This window comes from Zingiber officinale, chromosome 7B (genome assembly GCF_018446385.1).
Source record: "Zingiber officinale cultivar Zhangliang chromosome 7B, Zo_v1.1, whole genome shotgun sequence".
Taxonomy (NCBI): Eukaryota; Viridiplantae; Streptophyta; class Magnoliopsida; order Zingiberales; family Zingiberaceae; genus Zingiber; species Zingiber officinale.
Genome location: NC_055999.1, coordinates 25,129,823 through 25,155,998, shown reverse-complemented (window position 1 = coordinate 25,155,998; position 26,176 = coordinate 25,129,823). Strand labels below are relative to the sequence as shown.

Below are 26,176 nucleotides of genomic sequence, written 5' to 3'. Positions count from 1 at the left end.
AGGGACGTTGAGGAGGAAGGTTGTCGAGGAAGGTGAAATTGAAATTCTGGGTGAGCCCTATTTCGTAATCACCATCACCAAAACGAGACTTAAGCTAAAGAAGCAAGCAAGCGAGCCGGAAAAGCTACGCTGAGCCACCAGGCAACTAAGGCGCTTAATGCCCGTGGAGGCGCCTGACTGGCACGTGAAGTGAACGCTGATTGTTTGGATAAAGTTTTATCCCCTCTCTCGTTGGAGGCGCCTTGGACCTTGTTGGAGGCGCCTTGGACCCTCGGGATAGACTTTCCAGGAGCTATATAAAGGCCCCTGGAGGTAGGAAATAAACAACAACTCAAGCAATCAACTGTGTAGTCTTTCCTATCAACTAGTGAGCATTCTAATTGTGTAAAAAGGCTTCTCCGCCTACAGTAAAGGAGACTCTGCTAGTGCGATATTCGACTGCCTTGGATTAACAACCGTCTTGGTTGTAACTAAGCAATTCATTCCCCTCTTGCCGGCCTCCGCTACATCTACAGTATCTATTGTTTGATTCAGGGTATTTTCCTTCCTTCCTTGAGATAACAAATCTAAGATGTTAAGTTGCTGGACCACACAACTTGTGAGTACTTCCAGATTTATTATAATAATCAATGAAAAACATTCATGGAGCTTGTGTAACTGTAATATTTCCTAATTCCTACATTTTGAATGAGTAAACTCAAGTTAGAATCAGAATAAGCTGATCAGGGACACCAATTAATGTAGTGAAATGGATCGGTGAGCAATCCTAAGCATCAAATTCATTATCCTAATTATCCTAAAACTATAACTTTGATTGGATACTATGTATGACAGAGAATCTGGATAGCATCTCTCACTTCTGTGTCAGATAGAGAAATGACAAAGCATTCATTGTTTCTGCATTTATGATCAAAGGGGTTTTAAGGCACTTCAAACACAGATATGACAAGGGATTCAACAACAGAAGGCTTGAGTGCCTTCTTTTTATCTTCTCTTATGATGTTTAGCACGGATCGTAACATATAATAAAAGTTCTTTAGTTGAAACTCATTTAGAATCTATCTTTGTGTATTGTTTCACACCTAATTGTTTGTGATTATAGTAAGATTAAGGGTGATAATTCAGGTTTAGTATTGATAAACCCACAGAAAATATTTGGAGGGTTGCAATTAGTATGGCATCGATCCCCACACTTCTGTCCGATGTGGATAGCTCTGTTAGCTGCCGACAGTTTCGCCACATTAATGCAACTAAATTAGTTTTTTTTTGATGGAGATGTACGATTTTTTTCGCACGGGGCCACCCGCACGAAACCCGGCCGCGAGGAGAAATGCATATATTAAAAATCAATCCGGAGATGGATCCTCATTGAATAAATAAAAACAAAAACAAGAAAAAATCATTAAGTAAATAGGAAAAAGAATTCCATTAAGGGGACTTATCATCGTGTAATGTTTACTGATCTGGCACAAATTTATCAACAATTCAAGGGAATTGAGGAAGCATTCAGCTACTTTGTTCTTACAACATATGCATTGACATAGAGAAATGAAGTTTAAATGACGAAATAACTGCGACGGTGATGCCATGAGAAACACACTTTATTGGGGAAATGAAAACGGGCGCAAATCCCTTTAGATTTTCTTTCCTGTACCTTCTTTGTTTTTTTTCAAGAGCAGAAATAGTTACAGCTTGGGCCGATGTGTACAACTTTGATTCGGTCTCAGATTCGACTTGTGAATCCGAAACAAAATGACAGAATTATGTACTATGGTGCTATACTTTTAGCACTCTGGTAAAGTATTGAGTTTAAAAATGTAGCAATCTTTAACTCTTCAGCTGCACTTTGCACAGCTTCAGGATAACAAAGCATGCCTCGACAAAACCTCTTGGTCGCCAAACCACGGAAGAATTCTCTAAATTTGAACAGACTTGAGCCTACAGGTATTGGCCACGAACAAGTATACTTCGCAGCCAGTAGTGTCCTTGCTTCTCCAGTGCGAACACAATGTTCAAAGGTTTGCACTTTACAAATACATCTTTTTCACAAACAAGTAAAGCCTCAGTTTGCGCCGACCAACTTCTGCAACTGCTTAAGAGGTGTCAAAAGTTGTGCAAAAGAAGGGCGTTTATTTGGCTCACTGCAAGAGGAACAAGTCTCTGAGAAATATTTATTACCTCCAGCAATGACATTAAAAATCAGCATTTATAGTAGGCAACCATGAAGGTCAATAATGTAAACAGGTTGGACTTCTGATATCCTCGCATCTTAATGGTTAAATTGCAGTACACAATAAAAACCAAGTTGAAATACAGATCCAGAAGTTTCGAAGATATGGAAAAGTTATAGTTAAAATGGATAGCCAAACTGAATTGACTTGGGCTCAAGCCACCAAACTCTACACAACCAATCATTGGGTCTAGTAGGGTAGTCTACATACCAGCACAAGCCTACTATAATCTAACTAGCTAAACCTGACAATTCATTAACAGATAATGCAATATAACCCAATGGCAGAAAGTAAATCGACCAAAAGCAATGTCTAAACTGACCTATACTGATTTCGTGGTCAAAATGACCTTACAATTTGATAACTAATGGAAATACAGATTTACTAGATTTTGCATAGAGATGGTAGGAGGAATATGGCCCATGCAGTTTGTGCCAAATAGTTTAGACAAACACAGCTTGATAATGATCAGATTCACCATGTTTGAAATGCAAATCACTGGGGTACAACAAAGCATGGTTGAAACGGCGAACTTTTATAGTGCTATAGTGCAGGAAGACGAGCATACCTTTCCCAACAATCGGTAATTATCTGTGCAACCACTGGATCAATATCATTGGGTATCTCAAGACGTCTATTTTGGAATCCCACAGCGCCAACAACTTGCATCGAATTCATTCCACTCCATGGCTTGTGTAGGGTTGCTAATTCCCACAAGATGACACCAAAGCTGTAAACATCACACCTGAGACACAGATGCTTCTTGTTACCAACAGGTTTACAAATAGTACCAAAATTTCTCCAAAGCATACATATTGATCAGAATGTATAACTCACTTCTCATTTGATGGTTCATTCCGTAAGACCTCTGGTGCCATCCATTCCGGCTGAAAGAGCAAACAATTAGAAACTACTATAATGTTGTTGAATAAAAACAAGTATCAAATTAATGCAAGAATGATACTGTGTTCTTTCTGGTGGAGAGGTTACATTACTGACATTTGTGCAAACAAAAGACAATTATAAGCCATAAAGCTTCATGATACAATTATCCAAACAAACAACAGCAAAAATTGCTACCTAAATCTAAGATTTATGAGATCTATAAAATCTTAGCAATCATTTTTTTATTATATGTACTCAGTAATAGAAAAGCAGGGGAGCCTTGACGTAACGGTAAAGTTGTTGCCATATGACCAAAAGGTCACGGGTTCGAATCTTGAAAACAGCCTCTTGCAAAAAGCAGGGTAAGGCTGCGTACAATGGATCCTTCCCCGGGGCCCCGCATGACGGGAGCTTCGTGCACCAGGCTGCCCTTTTTATGTACTCAGTAATAGAAGTAGATTTGATAAATAAAGTTTGTGATATAGTATAGAATGCAAATTGGACAGCGTCAGATAACAGGATTAGGATAGGTATAATGGCTTCTAGTATAAATAACACCTCTACTTGAAAATTCACACGCGGTTTACTGTAGAAGAAAATTATTTAGTGTTCTGTCAAGAAAAAAATGAGTACACAAAGCAATACATGATTCTTATTAAAAAAAATTGAGTAAGAAATGCACCGTTCCAGATGTTGACTTTGATGACAAGAATGTATGATGCTTCAACCTTGACAAACCAAAATCACAAACCTGAGACAAAATTAATTTTATTCTTCTGAAGTAACACAAAGAAAACAAAATAGACATATGCATTTTGAAGGTCTACATAATACAGGAAACAACACTGCTGACCAACATTGTTGGAACTAATTATCATATGTAATTCCAACAAATTCCAATAAGTGTTAACAGTAATGTGCATATCAAAAGTAATACAACAACAACAATTAAGCCTTATCCCACTAAGTGGGGCATATCAAAAGTAATAATGGTGAAAAAAAGCAAGCATGCATGTCAATTTACCATGAACTACCCTGCTGAAAAAAGACAACTATGAACTGAATCATTTAAAATACAAGAGCATCTATGTAGGGTTCATTTAGTCGTCATCAATACACGTAATAGTATATCCTGAGGTGCTATAGTGCTTTTACAATCCCTAGTAAAACTAAAAAATCAACTGATCCTAAGATCCCCACAACACTTAAAAACTTTTTGTATATTTTACTTGAAGGTTGGAACTATACCAGATGCAAACACTAGCATGAACCACTACAAAACTTGTTGAAGTTGATTGATTGGAGTAAAATAAATATCAATTGAAAAAAATGGTGTTTGCTGTCTTTGCTAGCATGACAGCCCATCATAATTATTCATAATAAATCCATGACTAAAATCTGAAAAATAGAAAGGGTAATAGAGTGGTATACAAGATACGCAACTACACTAGAACAAGTTCAAACCTATTGAAATTTAGCATTTTTGGCACAGTTCATATGGATAGTCTGATATTAAAATTAGCAAGTCAGGATCAGTTGAGAGCAACTTAGCTGAAATGCCACATGAATTGAAAATGAAACGAACACACATGATTAAACACTTCTCACATGATTATCCACTGAAAGACACCAAAACCCCACAGAGAAATCTATAAAACTATACTTGAACCAAATAGATTATAAATATTGGAGACGTGCATAGCTTTGATAAGATCTGCATCATGAACTGCCACATAGTGAACTAAAACCAAATTATGTGAACCATGCACAAATATAAGGAAAAACAAATATCTCAGTGTCATCTTTTTAAGTGTTAATAAGCACTATTTGTAACAACTTATGAACTGGCATTTGGAGACATTATAAATCCAGCCTATCTAAATGGATACCTTGACAACCCAGTTCTTATCAACCAGAAGATTAGGAGACTTGAGATCTCTGTGCACAATAGTAGGATGGCTAGTATGCAAGTAGTTCATCCCTTTGGCCTGTTAAAAGATGCAGGTTAAAGGAAAGTTGGATATCAATATGCATAACCAAATTTAGATAACAAACAAATAAACTAATACCACATCCAAAGCCATCTTTAGTCGTCGTTTTTCATCGAGTTGAGTATTAGGACGATGCAGCAGCCTATATAGACTTCCCCTAAAAAAACAACATATTGGAATCATTCAAGGATGCCACTAAACTGTGACATGCCTAAAATGGGTAAAACGTGAATTAAATATACTAGAATAGATTTTTTCCCCTTCTGTATCCACTTTGTACAGCCAGTGAATGCAAATCACAGGCAAACAAAGTTTTTCCCTGCTCAGAAATCTGATGGAATATTAACTTCTAAACAATTCAAATAAGAGGAAAAATTAAGGAAAATAAATAATTATGATGTAGATGATGCAGATGATGCAGATATTATTAATAGATAAAGAATGGGTGATCAAATCATGCAATGTGAGTCATCCTCTATGCTTTTAAAACAAAATAAAATTACCAAAAGGGTGGTTGATATGCCATATGATATGTTCCCAATACGGTATTTATACTTTGATTTTGGTATCAACTTTGATATTACCCTTGATTCCTTATCATCTCAACATCATGTATGCAAAGAATAGTACGTGCCTGTGACAGGTATGAGATGGGTATTGACGTAGGTACTGGAAAAGTTATAGGTACCCTACCCATTGCCACCCTTCGTCCTCATACAAAGTCTCCATCTAATTGATGGCGGTATCACCTGCCTCTGCCTTTGCTCTACATTCCTTTTATGCTCATGACGGTATCAGCTTCAGTCAATATAGGTCATCATGAAGGTGTGTATTAATAGATGCAGGCGATACTCAGCACTGACAATAAATGCAAAGCAGATAGCTTTCTCTGTGCTGACTTTGCTTCAACTGATACTAAATGAGATTTTAGACCATCGATTCACAACTCATATACAAACTTATAGAAAATGATTGATCATTTGGACCATAATGTCACTGACGTACTTAGCATGTGTTGCCAATGTCAGATTATTTGTTTGAAGATTGAACAAATCATGGCAATAGGATGAGTATTTTCGAAAACTCATGACTAGATTTCAAATGTCAATCAATATAAGTCGACATGGATGAAACATATTTCTGGTTGCCAATTGATATAGATACTATGTCAACACAAGTAAATGTCAATATGTCATCTAGGCCAACACATTTTCAGTGCTTCCAACCAAGTCAAGGCTTGTGATTCTCAATCAGCATTGCCCGCACCAACCAAGATAGAAAGATTTTCTTCAACCAAGAATTGGGAGGGGCAGCACTAACTAAATCACTAACAGCGACAAAGAGCGGTGACGCTTAAGTTGAAGAAATCTAGAAGTATCCACATCTTCTTCCTGTGTTTCATTCAACTTCCAATTTTGTAACTATAATTTCAACTCGCAGTGATTAACCAAGGTATTTATAAGCATGTAGTAAAACCAATTTTAATACTAGATATTCTAGGAATCTAAGGCTACATTTCTTACAAAGAAAACAAATAGGGGAAAAAAGGGTAGGTAAACTAACTCATTGCAACAGGTTTGTGAAATATATTATGTCCACCTATTATTGAAAAGTAAAAGAGGGGGGAAACTTAATTTCAAAATAGTATTTGTTAAAAAAAAATTATATATATACATAAGGCAATCCAGTGTACGAAGCCCTAGCCCATGTGAGAATTGGTGGGTCTCTAGGAATGGTCTATTGCATGCAGTCTTACATGTATTGCAAGAGGTTGTTTCCATAACTCAAACCTTTGACCGTCCGGTCATACAGCAGCAATTTTACCATTGCACCAAGTGTGTGTATATATAATCAAAAAAAAAAAAAAAAAAAAATTTTAAATTTTAAAGTCAAATTTGAGCTTTATTACAAGTGAAAATGCATTTTTTTAACCAATTCGAACAAAAGCTAATATATAAGAAATGTGCAGAGAGATTTTTATAGCTTTTTACTCCCTCTTTTTCTGCCAAAGGAAATGAAGGGAAATCATCATTGGGAAAATCTTTTTGTTGTTTTATTTTTGTCTCATAGTACACGCATTGAGCCTCGAAAATATTTGTCATTGGAATGGTAAAGTAAATAACACATTCAATAAAAAAACACTCATTCAAATAAGTATTAGAAAGGTATGATCATTAGCCTAACAAATACTTTATAATTTTAAAATTTTGTTCCTTAAAAATTCTTGGTATTAGACACGATATATTAATGAAACCATACTATTAAGGCAGAAGACCGAATCTCCAATTCCATAAAAGGATGATATTTCAGACCTTGCTCATGATTACCCAATCCATTTAATAGGGTTTGGGTATCGATACTCAATAAATGGATTTGGGAAGAGTTCGGTGAAAATAGGATCCATAATTTAAAGCTTCATTATGTGTGATTGACAAAGGTGAAATATTTAATTCTGCTCATTAACTAACACAAATTAGCCGGCACTCTCAAGCACCTTCGCGTGCACAACACACGACTCCTCTCCTTTCTCCTCCTTCGAACACCGATACCGATTCCTCTCCTTCCTACTTCTCCAAGAACACCTTCGGCATGGCATCGTGATCTCACGGAACTTTCATCTCATAAGCATCAAAATTGGCTCCTTCTCCCTCCATGCTCACTTCTCTACGATAAAGCTGTGTCAAAAAATGCTAGCTACTCCATCAGTGTTAGCTTCTCTGCGTTAAAACCATGTGAAACACTAGCGGGCATAGTTAAGTCCTTTTTCACTCCTTTTCCTCCGATGCCAACATTGTTCCTCCTTGCCCCCCTCCCCTCCCCCCCCTCCCCTCCCCCTCCTCCGGCACACCATCGACACTGCTGATATGACATTGACAACAAGGTCTTGAATCGACCAAGGAATGAAACTGTGGCTCTTCAATCCTTGGTAGGAAATACTTATAACAAGTTTAGGTTGAATGGATTGGGTAGTAGGTAACCAAGATTGTGATGTTAGATTCTCACAGACCGAAGATGCATCAATAAAGCTGCAACACAGTTGAGCATGGTATTCCCATCAAAATTTCTAAGAATACATGGCATTGCAACTTCTACAACTCATTTCTTAAAAATTCAAGAGAACTGGTAAGCCAAATCAAGAGAAAGCGGATGAAAAACACCACACAAAGATATTAATCATCACTGAATATTGCCAATCAATCCTAACCGATGTTCCAGAAATAGAATTAGAAAAATAGAAAAGTAACTGACTTTTGAGCTAGTGTATCCAGGATCAACAGTGATAATCATTAAATGAACAGAACAAAATATAAAGGCATGCTGCACAAACCTTGGAAGAAATTCAGTTAATATTGACAAATTTGGAGGACGAGTCACTGCTCCCATGAAAAGAACAACATTTGGATGTCGTAACCTTGACATGATTTTAACCTATGACAATAAATTTTCAATGTCAAAGGATGTTCCAAGTTAATGTGCAATATTCATAGAGAATTTACTTCATATCTGAATTGCTCTAATGCATCCCCATAAAGATCCTGATCCAAAAACTTCTTCACTGCAACCTCCTGGAAGATGAGCAACACGGATGAGTAAGAACCAGAGAGAGAGGGAGAAGCAATTCTCAAACAATTATCTATTTACACGTATAAGAATAATTTTGCTTCTACAGGAATCTAAAAGCTCAAAAGTTCATAAATACTGCAAGAACATAACAATATGATAAAGAATGAATACAAATGATTATCCAACAGGATTTACTAAAAGTGAAACAGTTTACTAAAAAGACAAGTACAAGCAATATGTCAAATCCCTAACAAAAGTTCTTCCAAATATTTAATCATTTTTTTACTTTTATTTCCTTCATATTTGAACAAACAAAGCCTTGACATCAAACAAACCTGGACTTCAAAATGCAACTGGTCAAAAAAAAAAGAAGAAGAAGAATTGCAAGTACAACCAATTCAACTCAAGGTGTGTTACTTTTTGAAAACGTTTCAATTTTCCTTCTCCGTGAAAAAAAACTAGAAAGGATTTGGAAAATGGAAAAGATATTTGACACTGCCATTTTAACTTCTCTATTTTTAAGTAACTGATGATTAATCTAATAAGAGAAAAATATTTAAATTATTCTTCATAAGGAAAAGGGAAAATTGGTAAAAATTTCCAAACAATCTCAAACTTCCTATTCCAGCACGATTGAACAAAGCAGCATTACCATTTACTGTTCTTGGAACATTAAAACATTACATATAAATTTAAAAGTACTTGGATTGAAATGTTTGACAACTATACATGTTCAGCTGGTACACATAAAAACTCTGATAAATGTTTTCAACATTCCCAACAAAACAAACAAAACCTCTTCTTCAAGAAGATCATACTCAGATGATTAAACAAGAAAAAGATAAATATCCTAGAGTCTAGACTGCAACTTACAGTGCAATTCCAATCTGCACGATAAACCTCACCATATGAACCTGGAACAGGAGTTCGAATCAGTCAAGCAGATCATGTATGATAGGAGTATGCAATATGAAACAGAATTTCCATAAAATTTATTGATTAGTCTTCCTAAAAGGTACAACAACAACAACTAACCTTCCTAAAAGGTACTAAAAGAAAAAAAGAAAATCATGACTTTCAAATAGAATCAGATGAGTAGAAGATGTATGACTGGAGTTGGATCAGTCAAGTAGATGTTGTATGATAGGAGAATGCATTATGAAACTGAACTTTGGTATAGTTTCTAGATTAGCCTTCCCAAAAGATACTGTGTCAAGGACAAATTGAATGCATAGCTTTCATATTGGAAAAGCTTCAACAACAAACTAATATGTAGAAACAAGGATGACATTCACAAGAGAAACAAGGGTAGAAAACAAATGTACGGTAAGATGCAATTGAATGTCTTTTTTTTTCTTTTGATATCTATCAAACAAAATAGGTGAAAATAAACACTGGAAATAGTAAAAGTCTGAAACACAAGTAACTTAGCCCTTCAAAACAGTGTTGTAGCAAATTATATTAGAAACAATTAGACGCATCATCAGATATGTACAATATGTTTCTTATGCGTGTTGATCACAGTTTGAAACAGATGTGAGCAAATTCTAAAGTGCAATTTGCAATAAAGTATAAATGAAAATGTGATCTAGAACAACAAGTAATTGACGAACCTGAACAGCATTGGCAATCTATATGGTATACATTCTAAAACAAATACAAACAGGAAATTTATGTCTGTTATATTCATTTCAGGCTGAATTTCAAAACAGATTAGAAATATGTATTAGATAGACTTGAACAAGTAGATTAACGAACCTAGACCAATTCGCTCTCCAATCTGAAGATCTTCCCAAGGTATCTCCCATTCAGAAACTGCATCTAATATTTTGCTTGATTTTTCATTGTCAGATGCATATAGTCCATGGAGATTACCTTTTAGTTTAAACATGGAATCCTTTGCACCTTCTTGACTATCTTCAGGAGCAACTTGATGCCCATCAGAAACAGAATCTCTTCCTATATTTTCCTGATAGTAATGTACAACAGATGGTCCAAGAATATTTGCACCTCCTTTTTGAATTGATTCAGCCACATCAGACACAGGGCATGCATCCACTTCATTCAAGAAGAAAGCTCCTGATGCCACCGGATAATCCAGGATTGAATCACTGTATTTAACCCATGAGCCATCAAGCGAACTCACATTCACCTGAGAATTAGGAATGACGAGCCAGTCATTTGTTGTAGCTAAAGAAGAAGACAAGCTTGTACTGGATATCTCTTCCCCCATATTATTTACTAATCTCTCAGCAACATTTTCATTTTTCTTCGCCATGTCAGAATCAATTGAACATTCTGCTGTTAATACAGGTGAAATGGAAGATTTGATATCTGTACTTGTATTCATCTCAGCTAACTCTAGCCTAATTCTTCCATCAGTCGCCTCAAAACCTATGTTATGATCCTGTTCAACCAAATTTAGTGAAGAACTTAAATCAGAAAACAGATCCGGTGGAGGTGATGCTCCACTTTCTAGTAAAACAGCATGTAACTTCTGAGCAAATTCTGGATTCTTTGCTGCAGTGACAACATACTTGGAAACATCATTAACTTTCATCTGTTGAGAAGGGGAAATAACTTCAGTAGGTTTAGATGTGACCAATGGAGGTCTACTCAGCAAAGGATGGAAATTCCCAGGTTCATTATCACACCCTGTAATGTGGCTGTTCACAACCAAGCCATCAACATCATCATATCTATTGATTAAGCTTGAACTGTCTTCCAGCTGTAATCCAGAATATCCAGATGGTAAGCTGTTATCTAGATCTCCTTCAAATGTATCACTTTTTCTCTCAAATTGAAAATTCACTTTATTGATGGCCAAGCATAAATCCTTGACAGTTTGTTCAATGGTCTCTGGGTCTAGTAGAAAGTTTCTAGAATTTTCCATATGAGTGTTGGGATTCTCGGTAGGGATCAATGTGCCTGGAGCTCCCATAAGATCCACAATATATTCACTGTTACAGGTGAAGAAATGTCATATCAATTTCCTTTCTGAATTATGTTCAACTAAATCTCCATTTGAATGATGACAATGATATGATTAATGATCAATCAGTGGTTATTACTACACAAAGTACAAGCCTACAAGGTATAGCAACCAGATGAGATCAGGTGTCAACAGGCATTTTGTCAGACAAGATGCAATGAATTTCTAAGCATCTTCTGGTTCATCATAGAATAAAATTACAATATAACAGTTGAAGGTTTAAATAAAAAAATATATATTCAAAACTTTTTCAGTCAAGATGGGACTGATATGTTGGTGTCATTGCTAGTACTAACCAGAAGTGACATAACATAACATACAGAATACAACAATCTACAATTTGTAAGACTGTTACTATAATTAGTTACAATTCTTTTGTTTGGACAGAGGGAAACCGACATCCAGCAACTTTTTCTCTATGTTTTTTAGTAATTATTAGTAAAGCAATTAGCTACAGTTCTTTTGTTTGGAAAGAGGGATGCTGATATCCAGCAACTTTTTTTCTAAGTTTGGTAGTAATTATTAGTAAAGGCCGAGAATAGAGAAAAGTCTTAACATTTCCAGTAATAAATAAACTTCAACAGTATGAAAGAAATATGTAGGCCATCTACATTAGTAATACATTAAACAAATTAAAAACTAAAAGATGAAAAAACTCTCAAGTGCCATGTATAATTTTGTTCATACAAACTACAAAATTTATTTCATGATTAGAATGATGAATACCAAGCCAATAAAACAAGCAAACAGGCCAGCTGAGACTAGATTATATATTAGATTGGATGAAATAACAAGGAGGTGAAATAAAATACAAAAAACCACCTTTCATAATCAACTTTAATGAAATTCACAGCTCCTTCATCTGTACCAGTATAGTAACTACCTTTTACAAGTTTACATGGAAGGTTTATCCGATCAGCTAGCACCTGAAAAGTGGGGGGAAAGTATATTTTAGCACTCATTGTTTCAGTGCAATATCAGAGGGAGACAATGAAATAATCTGCCAAAAAAATCAATTAGTAAATATTATATTGTATGATCTTATAAAGTAAAATGCAAGTGATATATCGCATACAACAAACTATTCAAATAAACCCACCCATTGGAGAATGAAATGACTAATGGGACTCATATGTAGCATTTTTTGTAAAAAGAGTTGATAGTTTTATGCTAGTATTTAACAAATTTAATATATATATATATATATATATATATGGAATGTCAATAACTCCGTGACGAACCAATCATGGCCGGTCTCAAGCCCGAATAAAGGAGGAGAGTTACATTAGGTTGCCAGCCATCGTTAAAACTATGACAAATATTCAATGAATGGATCAATTAAACTATATATATGGAATGTCAATGTCACTCCACTTTTGACAGTTCCAGGAAAGAAATATAAACTCCTCAGGTCAAAGCCTAGAAAATGTTAGCTTAATAAACACTAAAGAGAAACCTACTCCAAACTCAGCACCAATACTCACTCGCATGGTACCATATCTGTTTAACAAATCCTATTGTTGGACTGGGATTTATAATCTGTTTTTGCTTTTTCCAAATTAAATAGAGTTTGTCTAATTCAATGTATAAAGTATATTGCATAGAATAATGTGAAGATTTGGTGGTTCTTGCAAATATACTGTGCTGTTTGCAGATTTTAAAAACCCACATCTTTTTGTCTACATTTCCTCTCACGTTCGGTAGTACTCTAATTTTTTCATTGCATCAGAAGAGGCAATCTAAAGCTAAAACTGATTCACGGACATATTTTAGAATCATGATTCCAAGTTCACTCTGCACGGTACTACCGAATGTGAATCAACAATGTTAGAAGAATTCTAAAATTATAGACTTTTTAATAGCTAAATGTTGGGGAAAAGTAATCACCAAACTGAAATTAACATGGTTCAGAGCAGAAAATCCTATGTTTGAATCCTGTTAATTGCTATTATTAGTGGACAAATATATATACCTATAGTCAATCCCTAGGGATAGACCACTTTGTTCCATTTGCCCACATGTTGAGATTAAAAACACTTAATGGACTCTTTTCACATCCCTTGTAGGAACTACCCAAAATAAATCTATAAAAGCAACAGAAACATCATAGTATTTTTTTTTTACACCAGAAAGAAGGGTGGCAAATGATTCATTCAACATTCCAGATCAGATAAATTTTATTTCCTCAATTGAATAGTAAGTTTTTGTGATAAGTAATCACCCTATCAAATTTAACAGAGATGATAGCTTGTTGCCTTCCAAGACATGGCATGCCAAGGTAAATGGTGAACAATAGAGAAAGGTGAGCAGATACCAAAGCCAACAATTCAAAAACAAGTTAGTATTTTTTAAGAGGTTGATACACCAAGGCATACTGGCCAGTGACAACACACCAAAAATTCTCAAAAATAAAAAACAAGTATTATGATGCCTCGCCCAAATAATAGAATCATTGATAATTTGATATAGTGGTAGACTACTGTAAATTTTAATCATTTAATGACAATGATCTACTTGACTAGCTGCTTATGTACCATAGAAAGGACTACAGCAAAAGTAACTAATTCTACATCTATAAAACTTATGTTGTATTTGTATGAGTGATTGACTCTTTAGTCCAGATTGATTAAAACTATTGACACAACAATATGGAGGTGAAATGACAAGAAACTACTTGTTAACTCCTTATGCGATACAAAAAAAAACTAGTATAATAAAGGAACTAGTAGAACATATACTGATTTTAGTATATACAAGATATGTAGATGTAATATGTGAGACACAATTAAATATTGTATGATGTTGCCTCAATTTATGTGATGAATGCATGAACCCCATCATTATTTTGTTGGTATTGGGTTTTAAAATTTGGACAGCAGAACACAAAGCCTTATATGAACAACCTTAAAGAGCAAGGCCCTGTGGCGTGATAATCCAATCTCAAGTGACCCAAGAGGAAGAACAATAGTGTTCAAAGAATTCCGCAATTCACAGCTCTTGAGTGTCCACCTTCTTTGCATATCATTAGCATCGTCAACTGGACCGCCCATAGTGCGAACAACGAGATCTGCAATCCTTTGGACCAGCTCACTAGCCAGTAGACCATGCTCTTCTGTTTTGCTTTCCAGAAGAATAGAGAGTGCTTGCTTCTCAAGTTGTTGAAGTGTATAGTCAAATGTACGATTCACTAGAATTACTTCATAATCAATCTTATCTGAAACAGATATTGCTTGGAGATCCACCAAAGAAGGCATCTTTTCGATAATGCTGGGATTTGAGATGACACCATATACATCATAGAAACCATCCAACAGCTTTTCATCATAGTTCACAACATTATAACTCTGTACATGAACAATCAAGAATGACAACCTTCCAAATTATATATATCATAACATGAAAGGAACAATTAATAAACTGAGACTTGTGAACTAAATGTTAGATAAACATACTTGATAATTCTTCAACGTCTACTGAGAAAGTTATCAATTTGTGTGAGTATAAACATGAAAGACAGTAAGGTAAAGGACAATGTTATGTCCAGTTTCTGTAAAAACCACAAAATATATACATTTGATGCTCAAGAAGATATTGTCTACAAAATTCATTGTTCAAAAAAAATCATGAACAAACTCACGTGATGTCAATGCAATTGATGCATTATAGTCCAGGATGGGGTTTTTATTATTTAAAAGAAGAATCCACTTCAACCAATATGCCCTTAGGCACAGCCATACATATCATTGAAATCACACTCAGAAATCATGAACAATTAGCTAGAGTTTTAGGATCATGATCACTACATTATAAGAAAGTATCATAATCACTGTACTATAAGAAAGAGTTTTAGCATCATGCTAATGACTTAAAATATGTAGATCCACTCATTAACGGCCCCCCTAGTGCCGGTCCCATAGATATGGAGGGAGGTACATGCAGGTAGGCATCAGGCACATGGTGGGATAAATGTCAGTTCCTGAGAATTGACGCCTGGCCATTACGCCAGAGATGTCATGCATCTCTGCGCTATATAAATATCTCCTTCATAATATAAGTATCGCCTTTCATAGTATGTCTTAGGTCTTACCAGTTACAAAATTCATAATATTCAAAAAATTATGAGCAAATCTATGTTATGTCAAAGGAACCAACACCAGTTATAGTTGAGGAAGAATTTTTTTAATTGATAAAAAAGAATAATCCTCTTTGACTATTATGCCATTAAGCACAGCCATACATAGCATTGAAATTATACTTGGAAGGGGTGCACAAATTAGCTAGATTTTTAGGTTAATAATTAAAATTCTATAAGAAACTTTCATAATCACTTTACTATAGGAAAGAGTGTTAGGAGCATAGCGTATGACTTCAAGGTTAGACCTATATGGCTATCTCATGCATAATGCAAGGATCCCCATTCTTTATTTTTTTTTTATTATCCTGTTAGTCATGAACCTAAATTACTTCCTCTGTAGTGCGGTGGAGAATTTATTTATGCCTCGTAAAGATTGGTCAAGTAATTTGAAGTTCGCTTCAATGAAAAGCTAATTTAGGAAAGGGCAACTCGAACCCTAAACAGGGGACTAAAATCACATCAAGCAAACTCTAACTGTGAAAATCCAATGAAGGCTCACCCAATAACGGAGCGAGAGGAGCTCCATCGAGCTGTCATCATCAGCACCCACACCAACGAAAGTTCCGGAAGCAGCACCAACCCCCGGCGGGCATCCCAAGCTCATCCGCTTGGCCGCCTTAATCTGCACGGAATCAGCGTCTTCCAACCCATCAGGATCGGCGGAGGCACTGATCGCCAGCGCAAGCTGCACCTGGTATTCCTCCTCAAACAAGCTAAAGTCCGACCCCGCAATCGCCGCCGCCCCATCGGACCGCGATCCATCCCTGACTTCCACAGCCGCCGCATCCTGTGCCGTTGCTCTCGAACTCGACGCGGGCGCGGGGGAGGGGTTCCTCCTGGCGTCACCAACAAGCCGCTGGTGGTGATGTGGATGTGGATGTGGATGCGGGTGGTGGTGAGTTTGATGGTCAACTCCTCCGCTACTGCTGCCTCCGCCACCGCCACCGCCGATGTGGAGCTTCCTCAGGAGATGCTTCATCCTCGACATTGACCGTCAGATCCGAAGCCCTCCCATCTCTTCTCCTCCTTCCTCTCGATCTCTCCTTTCGTAATTCCAATTATTTCGGACTAAAAATCAATAATTCCTCGATTAATCCCGATTTCTTATCTCGATCCGACCTCCGCATTGGGGTGGGCCTCGGAGTGCCGTGTCTTATCGCCACCCTCTAACTACCCGCCTTCTTATTCGTTAGCCGACGGACCACTGTGAACCCTGTCGAGAAAACAACTACACCCGCACCAATTTTGTAGGGCAAAATACATCAGACATATCCCACAATCTACCGAACTTATCTACCAAATTTATCCACCCTTATTTCTGATTGCTCTCGTAACACCATGCGTAGCAATGGTCCCACAAAGTTCCTACTGGAATGGATGGTAAATTCCTGGGTATCGTGAAAATGACTGAGATTCGCTGGAGTCCAACTTGTTCGCCAATCCACGTTCGCCCTCTCCGTGTAATTAACTTGCATGCGAAGGAAAACAAATAGATAAATAAGATAACGACGAAGACTCCCTTCCCTGGTCTCTTCGGGTTAAGCCATCCGACGTGTAAGGCTCCCATAGGCTTTTCGTTGAGGACCCGACCATCTCTCCGTTTATATACCTGCTTATTTATAAGTTTTCCAACTTAACGTCAAACGAATCTGGGACCCAACTGATCGATGTACGTGGCGAACGACTATTGGCTGAGTTTGTTGGCCAACACGATAGCTTCCTAACTGGCTCCAGCTGCAGGACATGAATGCGTCAAATGAAACATATACTTATCTCAGTACGAATCAATATTCCCAAAACATGATTAGGGTGGCAACTCCATTCTTATTATATTTATATTCATAGTAATCCCTATGCTCATAGAATATTTAACTTTGATATCTTCATATCCATCAGTAGAATATTCATATTTTATCCATCATTCTATTATTATTTATCATTCTTTTTTAAAAAATAAATAAATAAATTATTTCAATGTATTTATATGTTATTTTTTATCTCGTGCTCCTTTGATCGTATGAATATTTTTAATATAAAAGAAGATGAAATATATGTTAGTGACCGGAAAATATCCATACCTAATTAACCGATTACTATAATCGAGTCTAAAATTTTTTTCCATATCTTTCTCTATTTAAATTGGATGTTGAATTCCTCATCAAATTTGAGGAAAATTGTTATTCCTAAAAATGATACTCGAGATCATAAGGAAATCTACCACGCTAATTTTTTTCAACTTTTTAATTTTTCTCTTTCCTACGTGTCATTAGAAATTAAGAATCTGGATTTTATTTTTCGAACTTAGCTTCTGTATCTCTTTCTTCAATTTTAGTGGAGGCCACACAAAAAGCTAAAAACCTTCCTGGAGATGCCCTAAAAGAAAGTGCAAAGCCCGAGCAATGTTGCTTTTTTTAATTATTTTTTTAGATATGTAAGGATTCAATTTCAAATTTTAATTTTAATAAATTAATAGCTAATTTTTTTTTAATAGACAGTTATCCTAATGTTAGGTTGATGGGTTGTGCCAAAAGACCTTTTTCCATACTTATCTTCTGTGAGATGCATCTAAAGCTAGATGATGAACTGCCAAGTAGGTTAAGGAAGGACAATTGAGTTGAGAGAGTAGGGAAAGTGGATCAAGTTAAATTTGTCGACTAAGTTGATTGAATTGATCTACTAATCAAATTTAATGGCGAAAATAGTGGTCGAGCAGACAAATCATGTCAATCGAATGGAATAAGTTGAATGCATTAAACACGCCAGTCAAAAGCAATCAAAATGGTTAGATCAGGTAATTCAAGCGTACACATTAAACTAGAAGGATTGATTGTGTTGATGGAATCGAGCGATTAACTATGTTAATTAAATTAATGACTTGATTATGTTGATCAAACCAAAGGGATTAATTATGCAAGATCACCTTAAGTAGGTTGAAGAATTGACTAAGTCAAAAAAATTAAAAAGATTAAATAAGCCGACTGTCTCAAATGAGTTAGAAGGAATAAATGAGTTTATTGGATCAGACAATTTCGTTGATCAATTTGCCATTGGTAAATGACTCAAGATTCTTTGTTAGTCGTGTTCATCTAATTGCTCGAGTCTAATAAACCAAGCGAATCAAATGAAGAGGGGCCGACAAGGCTAAGTCAACTAGACTAATCAAATTGTCTTAGTTAATTAAGTGGAAAGAAACAAAAGGGTTAGTCAAATAACTAAGTTGATAAAGTTGAATAAGGAATGAGTTAATTGGGATTGACCAAATCAAATGAATTAGTCTTGTTAACAAACTTGGCTAAACAAACAAGTTGATCAGGCGAATTGACTCAACCAATAGAGCTAAGCAACCGAATCAAGAGAAACAAATAGGCTTGTCTAACCAACCAAGGCAACTTTCAAATCTAGCAAACCATCTAATCAAGCTGAGAAAGTTAAACACATCAGTCTATCCAAGAGGTTAGTCAGGCTAAATGAGAAAATCAAACCAAAACAAAAACCCACAAATCTAATCAAGCCAAAGCAAACCATGCTGACAATAAAAATCGAATAAGACATTTCATATATCTTTTCATTTTGAATTCTTATTAATTCTAAATAATATTCTTGTAAACCGATTATACAAAATAATTAGTTTATATTTTATCTAATTCGTGAACCAAACAGCTTAATGGAACGGAGAAAAATAATGTAATAGATTCACATGAATATAAAACACACGGGTACCGCATTGGTACCACATTAGAACAAAGTACTAATAAAAATAATATTAACCTCCGACGCTACAAATCTGAAGCAAGGCTCTAAATGATACTAGTGGTAACAATAGCAGTAGATAGTACAAACCATTCCTGAAGTTTATTCTAAATCTAATGATAACATGTTACACAACTTAACCAGAAGTATCAATTCCTTGGATGATCAAAGCTTAAAGGTTGCTGACATGGCGGTGCCTGCACAAGTCAGCTTAGAATATTAAGTCGCTTAAAACATGCTATAACGAATAATGCGATTGTTCGACGTACCTGAAAATTAGCCTGCCTAAAAGGTTCGTAGGAATAAGCATACACCATGGCAGGGCTGGGCCATTGCATGCAGAACGCATCCTTGACATTCTGGTTGTATCCAGAGGCACAAAACGGGTTCATGGACGGGTTAGACGGATTAAGGCCAAAACAACTTTGGTTCCTTGGCAAGTGATTCAAAGACGAAATGTTTGCATCGTACTGTAGGAAAGTTGGCTGAATACTATGGCATGCTTGCAAGCCAAAACTCTGGCCTGGAGCGAGCCCTATAGCATACCTGTGAAAGTTACAAATTATGTTACAAGTTGCGCAAAAATATTGATAGCATAGAGCATCCACATCAGAGTTTTTCTTAAATAAAAAATTTACCTTAAATTTTATATTTTATATAAAAATACATTTACACCAACTACCCTACCAATTCTCTAAATTTAGATTTTATAAATAATACTTATTTAAGTTTAGAGAATAAAATCCATTCCTTAAATATTAAAATATTATTTTTTCTAACTCTTACTTTCCACTTCCAAGTTTGTCATTTTATAGATAATAATAAAAAAATATATAGAGAGAGAAAATAATAAAAAAAATAATAAATTATAAGGAAGCTGATATATTATGTAGTGAAAAGTGGAAATCCAAATTTAATGAAGTAATTCTTCTACCCTAAATTTTAAATTTTGGATAGAGAATCTGATGTGGACGCTCTAAGTATCAAGAAACAGGAGCATCCATACCTTCCATAACTCCGGTCATAGTCTGGATCAGAGCGGTCCTTCTCCCTATCTCGAAAAATGGCAACTCTAGAAGAACCATCTTTGTTGTGAATCCTTTCAATCTCCTCCATCAATAATTCCTGCTCATCACCATTTGTCGAAGCAGCAGATGATGCATCCATTTCCAAATTGCTAGAGCTGCTAAAGATGCGAGCTCGTGCTCTATCATATTCCTCTTTGCGCTCCTCCACAGACTTCACTGAACATTTTTTATGTCCAAGCCAAACATTATCACTTGAGGAAGCTTTTGCTGGCCTTGGACGCCGGACAATCTTAAACTGTCCGGATGTCTCCTTTTCAGTTTGTTTGACAAGTATTTCAGATAAACAAACATTTGGAAATTTACTATCAGGTGTCTTCCTGGCAATAACCCTGCTACCTAGGCCACCTGCTGCAGAGTTGTCTGTTGCCGTGGTAAGCAGTCCATAATGTTGAGCAACACGGTGAGCAGCACACCTCAGATACGAAGTTGGTAAGTGCTGAAATTCAAATTGATGTTGATCAGAATTCTGCATAAACGTCTGGATGTCAAACTCCATACGCAGAACTGCAAAAGAGAACAGAAAAGAGGGCATCAAATACACACTAAAAATAATTTCCTTATTAAAGAAAATTAACAAGAATTCCTTAGCACAAAGTTCATAATATCATTTCTGGGAAAGCTACAGAGCAATAAATTAATATTTCAACTATCTCTCTGATCGGTGATGTGAAATTTCAGGAGAGTTGTGCTAATTTAAACGCATGTACTAATATTTTTCCACATTAAAAAACTTAAAAACCAAAAACACGAAATGCCAAAAAAAGATCAAGTGCATTATGCGGAACTTGAAGTTTAGCTTTGCACTGACATCTCCAATCCATGTTGGTTCCAATCAAATAGTTGAACCCAAATGCCAAGTAGACATAGGACCAATAGTAGATATTTGTAGATTTCAAAACCTGACTAAAGGGTAACATAAAACAATAGTATTTGCTTAGTTCAGGAAGAGTAAATATTTAATTGCATTATATCGAAACACTTACATAATGTTTAATATGGAACTAAATTCACTCTTAATAACCTAAACATTCTTAACATCCCACCACGCCCTTCAAGATGGAGAATGCATACAATTTCTAAGGTTCAACATGTTAGGTAACAATAGCTCTAGAAATTAGTGATGAAACACGCAGTGGATGCTTCCTTTCACCTCAAAACAGCAAAGATAGACAGCACAAAGATGGATAAAGAAAGGGAGAAGTGAAATTGAAGCAAGATATGAAGAGATAATCTCTCAATGGTTTTCTCCCTGAACAGGCATACAACAAGAAGCAATAGACTGAAGGAAAATAAAGCTCCTGGAGGAAAAATGGATAGCACAACTCACACTTTGGACATAGCAAAATGAGAACAAGATATTTTGTCTATCCAATTCATCAATGGAGATGGATAGCACGTTCAACATTTTGTTGGATGTACCAAAATGAAAATGGGATGTTTTCACTGTTCACATTTTCACTGGAGACGGAAGAAAGAAAGAAAGAAAAAAGAAGGATATCTGTGAATCATGGAGAATAGAGGCTTAAACCTAAGCAAAGAGAAGAGTTTAAGACTACCGTTTGCTAAGTTTGGAAAAGCAGCAGTAAAAAAAATTGCTTACTAGAACAGATTGGAAAAACACAAATCCAAGAAACGAGGGTAAAAGGTGGCTTAAGAAAAATAGAGCTTCGGGGTTGCTGTAGACTTCTGCAGGAATAAAAGAAATCACTCCTCTTCATCGAATATCTGAAACTCTTCTTAAATAGAGTTGAAGAGAGTGTGTGGATCAGGAGCTGCAGAGGAAAACAGATTGCAGATGGAGGCAGAGAAAGCAAGGATCCCGAAGAGAAAGATTCACAACTTGAAGAGGAGAGAGCCATGTGAAGAGTGTTGCCTGCAATGGAAATAGGAAGGAGACACTGCCTTGGATGCTGTTTGCTGCCCAGAGCTCGATTACTATCTAGGTTGCAGGGATAGAAGGAAGAACTTGATCCATACTTGGAGTGGCTTCTCAACATTTACAGAGGAAGAGACTGCCTTGCAGGGAGACATGCAGAGTAGCTCTGGAGGCAAAAATTTTACTTGCAGAACACAATGACGGGATGCTAGAAGGGACACACAAGGAAGAAGGCTCCTGGACATGCTCATAGAGAAGCTGGAAGCAGAATGTACACAGATCTTAGTGATTGAACAAATCTTGGTGATTGAACTATGGTGAAGATATGTAGCATAGAATCAAGGTTCTAAAATTCGCTAGGCGCTAGCGCCTAGGCCACCTAGACGGGGACTAGGCGTCACTAAGCGGATTCCACAATATCGACATAAATTACATAATAAATCACATTCTATAACTCCAACACAATAACATCAAATTTAAAATGAGTTCAAAATTACACAACTAATAAAATATCACAAATTTATTCTACCTCTTCTTGTTCTCTATAAATTTCAACAACTTGTTCTTCATCGGACACACTCAATATTATCATCGGACACAAACTCAAGGTTATATTCCAGTTTTTTTTAATTACGTTTTAAATTTAAAAGCCCAAACTAAAATAAATCATGAAAAGCCTGCACTATTTGCACGGCGCTTAGACGATTAGACATATTAGTCAACGCCTAGGGCCGCCTAATCCCGACTAGGCGCCATGGCCGCCTAGGCAGGCCAACTAGCATGTTTTCGGTGCGGTTGACGGGTGCCTAGCACCTAGGCAGCTACCTAGGCCAATTTTCAGAACATTGCATAGAATCATTTCAAATAACAGTTTAAGCTATTAAAATAAGAAGTAATGCAATCAAAATTCATTTGAAATCTGCTTATATCACCAATTAAAAGGATAAACCAAAAGAAGTGGAAGTTAGATCACTAGTGGGAACTGGGTTAATTCCACTTATGTGCCCACCCAAATAAGAAAGGAAGTGTCGTGTGAAAATATAGTTGAACATTCACCCACCCGCGATATATGGAAGTTGCAGTCATAAGATTTAGTGAAATGAAAAACCATTCAGATATAGATTTGTTAAGAGATCATGCCCACATATATAAAGAAATTAGTAAGGCAATTCAACCTACCTCCAAGTTCAGTTTTCATGTATGATATTCATCCATTCAAATGGAGAAAATAATTATGAGACTACAGACCACTATTAGTGAAAACTGATCTAAAAATTGTTAAACCAAATACATAGATATCTAATAGCACCAAATGATCCTGTGATGTGCAATTTCAAACACACTATGACATGGGACTCTAAATTATATCAAGCGGATCAACAACTCTCTCGAGCAAATTGGACATAGGCCCAGTTCTCAGTGGTGCCACAATAACAATGAAGAAGTGAACCCAACCAACGCTCCAACGCATTGGATGCTAGTCAAAGCAAAGGTATTGACATAAACTTATTAAAATATACAAAAACTTAATACACATAAAATGAACTCATTGTGTATTAAAACTTTTGAAATTACAGCCAACAATAGAAGTAAGCTTGCATATAAAATCAGATATGTAGTAACTATAATAAAGAAACATGAATTCTCAACTATACGACTTCTAACAAAGGTAGTGAGGATCGAGGTCCGATTTAGGAACAGAAACAGCTATATACATTTGGACGGTAGGATCAAAGCATAGTATTGTAAGATCCTACGACTTAGTTAAAGTATTTTAGAACTATACTTATATTTATAATTTACCATATATATCTCCTGTGGATATTATAGTATTACATTTTAAACAACAACATTCCAACATGATGGAGCATAAACAAATATATGTTCCATCTTTACTAAAAAAAATAATAACTTCTACAAGATGAATGAATGATACATATACGATGGATGATAATCATAACAACTAAAAAGCTTCTTCCAAAAAGGAGTTAAAAGGAATGTATGGTTAAGACTCTTGGGATCGAGATCCTATGCAAAAATGCTTAACAAGTATAAGATTAGATAATAGGTTCATAAGACCCTAAACTGATTTAGATCCTAGTTTAGGTTAAGATCTTAAAGTACGGATCACAATTTTGACTACCATAGTTCCAACTATAGAACAAGTAAAACTAGAGACAAATGATAAACTAAATGCTATAATTAAAATAAAAGTTAAAACAAAGGTTAAATATTCATAGTGCACATAATAATAACAAAGCAAAAAAAATCAAATTAATTATTACAATAGTCAATTGATATACATAATGATCAAAAGCATGAGCTTTTGGAGATTCTGGAGTTTAGACTCATTGGTTGATAGATAATAGATTCAACCTAATATTATTTTAGACGTGTAGTTCATGTGCTCCATGTACTACTGAGAAAAATAACCACCTTAAGTGGGCAATGTAACACAAACTAAAACTCGTTGAGACTATTGCCATGGCAAAGGTTAAGCTTAGTTGGACCACAAAAATATTTTCTTTGTTTTCTTTGTCATCACTCTATGCCTCTAAGAGGCCTCAAAATCACGAGTTTGAAAATCCAAACTTCAAACAAGATCAGCTATACAACCACTCGAATTATCGGATGAAACAAATTCATTCATTCCAAGCTAACTTATGAATATTGTGGTCATAAAACTAACTTATGAAGGTTATCATATTTTCCACTTTGAAGTTGGAGAATACAGGTAAAATTCCACGACCTTAGCTTGATAAGATTTAAAAAGAATATTCTCCTGAGATAGATCTTGGTCGCCATGGAGCCCAAAACTACAGCAATCTCACATAGAAACCTAAGACAAGTAGGCAAGGGACAACATCTGCAGTCATCCAGAACAAAATTAACCAGATATGTTAACGCCCCAGAAACGGCGGCGCCAGATCCACAAGACTACAAACCCTAGGCACCGAATCCATAGGCTAAATTCAGAATCCAAGAAAAGATCCAGTACCAGTGAGACGATGGCGAGGATTCTCTAGGGCTTCGACGAGGAAGGAATCCACCTTGTCCCGGAGCCGCTGACTCTCGGTCGTCGCCTCACCGGTCACCGAAGACTCCATCAGCGAAGCGCGTGAGGGAGCGGGCGAAAGGAGAGGATAAGAGATCGAGAAGGATCCGGAGAGGGAAAAGAGACCGCCTCCGCCGCGTCTATTCTCGCCTTCGACGACGAGGGGCGAGAAAAGAGCAACGGCGAAGGAACCGGCGAAGGAAAGAGAGAAGATAACGCAGCAACGCGATGAGGGAAATAGAATCTCGTTGACTGATCTGTCCGTCTGAATTCATTCGTTTTGACTCCGTCGGTTGATGGGTCGATTGTGACCGTTGATCGGTCGTCGAGCGCTTAAACGGGTCGTGGAACGTGCGGATCTGGATCCACAGAGGAAGCGTGTGGATGAATTTGGGCTGTTCGATCCTGACCGTTAGGATATGAGCTGAGACGGAGAGGAATAGAGGATGGCGATTGGGGATCGCCCAATGATCGATATGAAAATTTTACACCGGAATCGAGAAGCACAGTCTTATAAATTTTTCTAAACTCTCCGAAAATGATATACGTTGGATAAGATTTGAATTCTATTTGTTTAGAGAGCTCTTTTCTTTTTTTATCATCACACCA

At 36.2% G+C, this 26,176-nt stretch overlaps 2 protein-coding genes across 2 annotated transcripts; both read right to left on the bottom strand.

Annotated features, from left to right (window-relative positions):
* Positions 1-1,582: 1,582 nt before the first annotated feature.
* On the bottom strand, positions 1,583-16,996 carry LOC122005580 (probable serine/threonine-protein kinase SIS8). The gene is made up of 13 exons (XM_042560663.1): positions 16,298-16,996; positions 14,567-15,007; positions 12,486-12,589; positions 10,430-11,631; positions 9,545-9,585; positions 8,605-8,673; positions 8,436-8,536; positions 5,186-5,264; positions 5,006-5,104; positions 3,799-3,867; positions 3,069-3,118; positions 2,800-2,976; positions 1,583-2,141 (listed from the first exon to the last, which is right to left on the bottom strand). The coding sequence occupies exons 1-13, from the start codon at positions 16,784-16,786 to the stop codon at positions 2,063-2,065; spliced, it is 3,000 nt and encodes a 999-aa protein (XP_042416597.1). The 5' UTR covers positions 16,787-16,996; the 3' UTR covers positions 1,583-2,062.
* Positions 16,997-19,459: 2,463 nt separating this feature from the next.
* Positions 19,460-25,813, bottom strand: LOC122005579 (R3H domain-containing protein 1-like). Its single transcript, XM_042560662.1, has 4 exons — positions 25,511-25,813; positions 20,555-21,140; positions 19,818-20,094; positions 19,460-19,745 (listed from the first exon to the last, which is right to left on the bottom strand). Exons 1-4 carry the CDS (start codon positions 25,617-25,619, stop codon positions 19,698-19,700), a joined length of 1,020 nt encoding a protein of 339 aa, XP_042416596.1. The 5' UTR covers positions 25,620-25,813; the 3' UTR covers positions 19,460-19,697.
* Between the last annotated feature and the right edge of the window lie 363 nt (positions 25,814-26,176).

Coding starts and splice junctions, on each gene's coding strand:
- LOC122005580 (XM_042560663.1), bottom strand. CDS start 16,786: ATGTCGAGGATGAAGCATCTCCTGAGGAAGCTCCACATCGGCGGTGGC. Junction 5,105..5,185: donor TAAAGATGGCTTTGGATGTG/GTATTAGTTTAT, acceptor ATCTTTTAACAG/GCCAAAGGGATGAACTACTT. Junction 3,119..3,798: donor CAAAGTCAACATCTGGAACG/GTGCATTTCTTA, acceptor TTGCTCTTTCAG/CCGGAATGGATGGCACCAGA.
- LOC122005579 (XM_042560662.1), bottom strand. CDS start 25,619: ATGGAGTCTTCGGTGACCGGTGAGGCGACGACCGAGAGTCAGCGGCTC. Junction 21,141..25,510: donor TCCTCGCCATCGTCTCACTG/GTACTGGATCTT, acceptor TCTCTTTTGCAG/TTCTGCGTATGGAGTTTGAC. Junction 20,095..20,554: donor TATGACCGGAGTTATGGAAG/GTATGGATGCTC, acceptor TAACTTTCACAG/GTATGCTATAGGGCTCGCTC.